The sequence below is a fragment of the Propithecus coquereli genome, unplaced genomic scaffold (assembly GCF_000956105.1).
Source record: "Propithecus coquereli isolate 6110/MARCELLA unplaced genomic scaffold, Pcoq_1.0 Scaffold589, whole genome shotgun sequence".
Taxonomy (NCBI): domain Eukaryota; kingdom Metazoa; phylum Chordata; class Mammalia; order Primates; family Indriidae; genus Propithecus; species Propithecus coquereli.
The window spans coordinates 251,124-253,417 of record NW_012151829.1 but is presented as its reverse complement, the minus strand read 5'-3'; the positions used below and the strand labels follow the sequence as shown (position 1 = coordinate 253,417).

The window sequence follows — 2,294 nt, the reverse complement described above, 5'->3', positions numbered from 1 at the left end:
TGTGCTATGCTGTTTCTTACTCAGCGTCCACCAAGCGGCACAATTAACAAAGGGTTCAAGCTGCTCTTTTCAAACAGACTGGAACCAAGCAGAGTGGTGCTTGCTGGCCTAAAGGGGAGACCATTCAGCTGCTTTCACTGTGGATATTTGTTTTGTTACTTATAAGAGATAATTTCAAGAAAGGGCCATATGCAGAGTCCTTAGGGGGTGGGTTACCTGTGCATGCAAGTGGGAGAAAGAAAAGACATTAATTGACCTGGCTTGCAGAGGTGTGGTAGGTCGTAAGTGTGTTTACAGTAATAATGAAAAGTGTTTCTCTACGAGGTGATAAAAAGAACACTGGACTGCAGTAGGCAGAACGCAAATGAATTCCCAAGGTGCCTATGGAAAACAAAATCTGCTGGACATAAAACTATTAGATAATGATTCGAAGCTCATCATTGTCTTGCCCCAGACAGACAGAACTGGGTGCCTAGTTCTACAAGCCCGTGGCAGTGCAAAAGCCAAGGAGTTTCTCGTCTACCTGGCACCAGCAAGGCACGGATCTGCTTAGCGAATGAGAAATGAGCAAACTTACAGAACTCTCTAGTTTCCACGCTTCCATGAAAATAACTGCGAGGCTGTTCTAAATACTGGGTAAAATCTCCAACTAGTGAGCAAACTGTACTCTGGACTCATGACAGAGCCTCAGGAGGCAACCAACAGCAGGGTAGGTGTACTGCAGGGTTGCAAAACAAGAAGAGCAAACACCTTTGGGGTCTTTAACAAGGCACTGGCGAGTGAACCTCACAGAGAAGCAATTGACCAAAGGAGCGTTTAATACACGATAGATAGGCTCTGATGGAAAATAAATTTTTCATGCATTTCCAGTAGTTATCAAAACTTTATATCAAACCATCTCATAATAATTCCCACCCGGAGTATAAGCTCTATACTAGAGCCCTATCAAAATCCAAGTGCCTCAAACAGGGCTTTTGTTACACCTTTTGTCCCAGTGGCAGAGAGTTGTTATGTCCCACTCCTTGTTGAAAACACCACAGTCCCAAGGCAATCTCTGGCATGCCTCAGGTGTGCTAGTGCAAAGATTGAAAATCAGCAGTATCTACAGAATTTCTGCATAGGGGCAGTAATCAGGTTAGATGAGGATGCCAAAGGAATTTTCCTGACGCTATGTTTAATATAGTTGTAGCTTTGCTGCAAATACATAAAAATACCAAAGTTTCCTAAAGATGTTTTATTGACACTTTAAATAAGACCGAGAGAATATCCAGTGTCACGAACAGTGAATATATTCTTATCGTTGTTGTTGTTTTTGTTATTATTAGGGTACCTGAAGAGTACTGATGGAGATATTAAGGGATATCAAAGCCACCTTTGAGAACTCCAATCTTGCGGTAAGCTGAAATGAGGAGTGCAATTTGTAGCCTTGAATGGAGTTTCTTTCTGTGCAGAACTAACTGGTCCCCATTACCATCAAATAAACAACTCTAACATCACCAGTACTGCATCCTAACTACCCCAGATGGTAGCTTAATAGCCTGAAAGAATTAATAGTGCACCTCTAAGCACATTATTCATCCAGAGAAGAGTTGAAGCAAAGGAAAGAATCTGGTCCATTATACCACACACAATTGCTAAATAATATGCAATCACGGAAATTAAGCGTGGCATATGGTCATCTCCCTACTACATCGAGATTCATTGTAATAAAAGTGCTATTCAAAACCTTTATAGAAATTCAGAAGGCATACCTTTCTTTTCTGGAAGAAACATTACAATAAGACAAGCCAGTCCTCCTAGGCACAGAAATGCTGCTAACGTCCGTTTCCGGCCAAACCTAAACAACAGAGAGAAATGACATACTTCCCTTAACGAATCTTATAAACTCATCTGCTGCTTCTTCCCAACCTTCCTTTTTAAATGTCCTCAGTTTCATTATATATGTTCATCTTTTCTTAAAGTGTGGGTGGCAAATGTGACTTACAGGAAACTGACTAGCACATAAAATATTATAAATAACCATCATAAAACAAAGGAAAACGTGTTGGATGGCAGGATTAAGTGATGTGTGCAGGAAAAGAACATAGAATCACTCTATCTATTTCCATGAGTGCTGACTATGTTTCAGACACTGTTTAAAATGTTTTCCATCTATTATCTTATTTAATCCTAATAATAAACGCATAGGCATGTACTGCGATATTCTTCGTCTTCTAGAGAGTAAAACTAAAACAAGGAGAATGAAGACTTCTAGCTCACTTTATTTTCTAGTTACCTGAATCTTATGGAGACAA

At 40.1% G+C, this 2,294-nt stretch overlaps 1 protein-coding gene across 1 annotated transcript in view; it reads right to left on the bottom strand.

Annotated features, from left to right (window-relative positions):
* Positions 1–2,294, bottom strand: part of SLC22A15 (solute carrier family 22, member 15) — an 86,229-nt gene that overhangs the window by 17,514 nt on the left and 66,421 nt on the right. Inside the window, exon 7 of the mRNA XM_012658463.1 lies at positions 1,752–1,837. Within this exon, the coding sequence (XP_012513917.1) occupies positions 1,752–1,837 (86 nt within the window). The remainder of the gene's footprint in view (positions 1–1,751; positions 1,838–2,294) is intronic.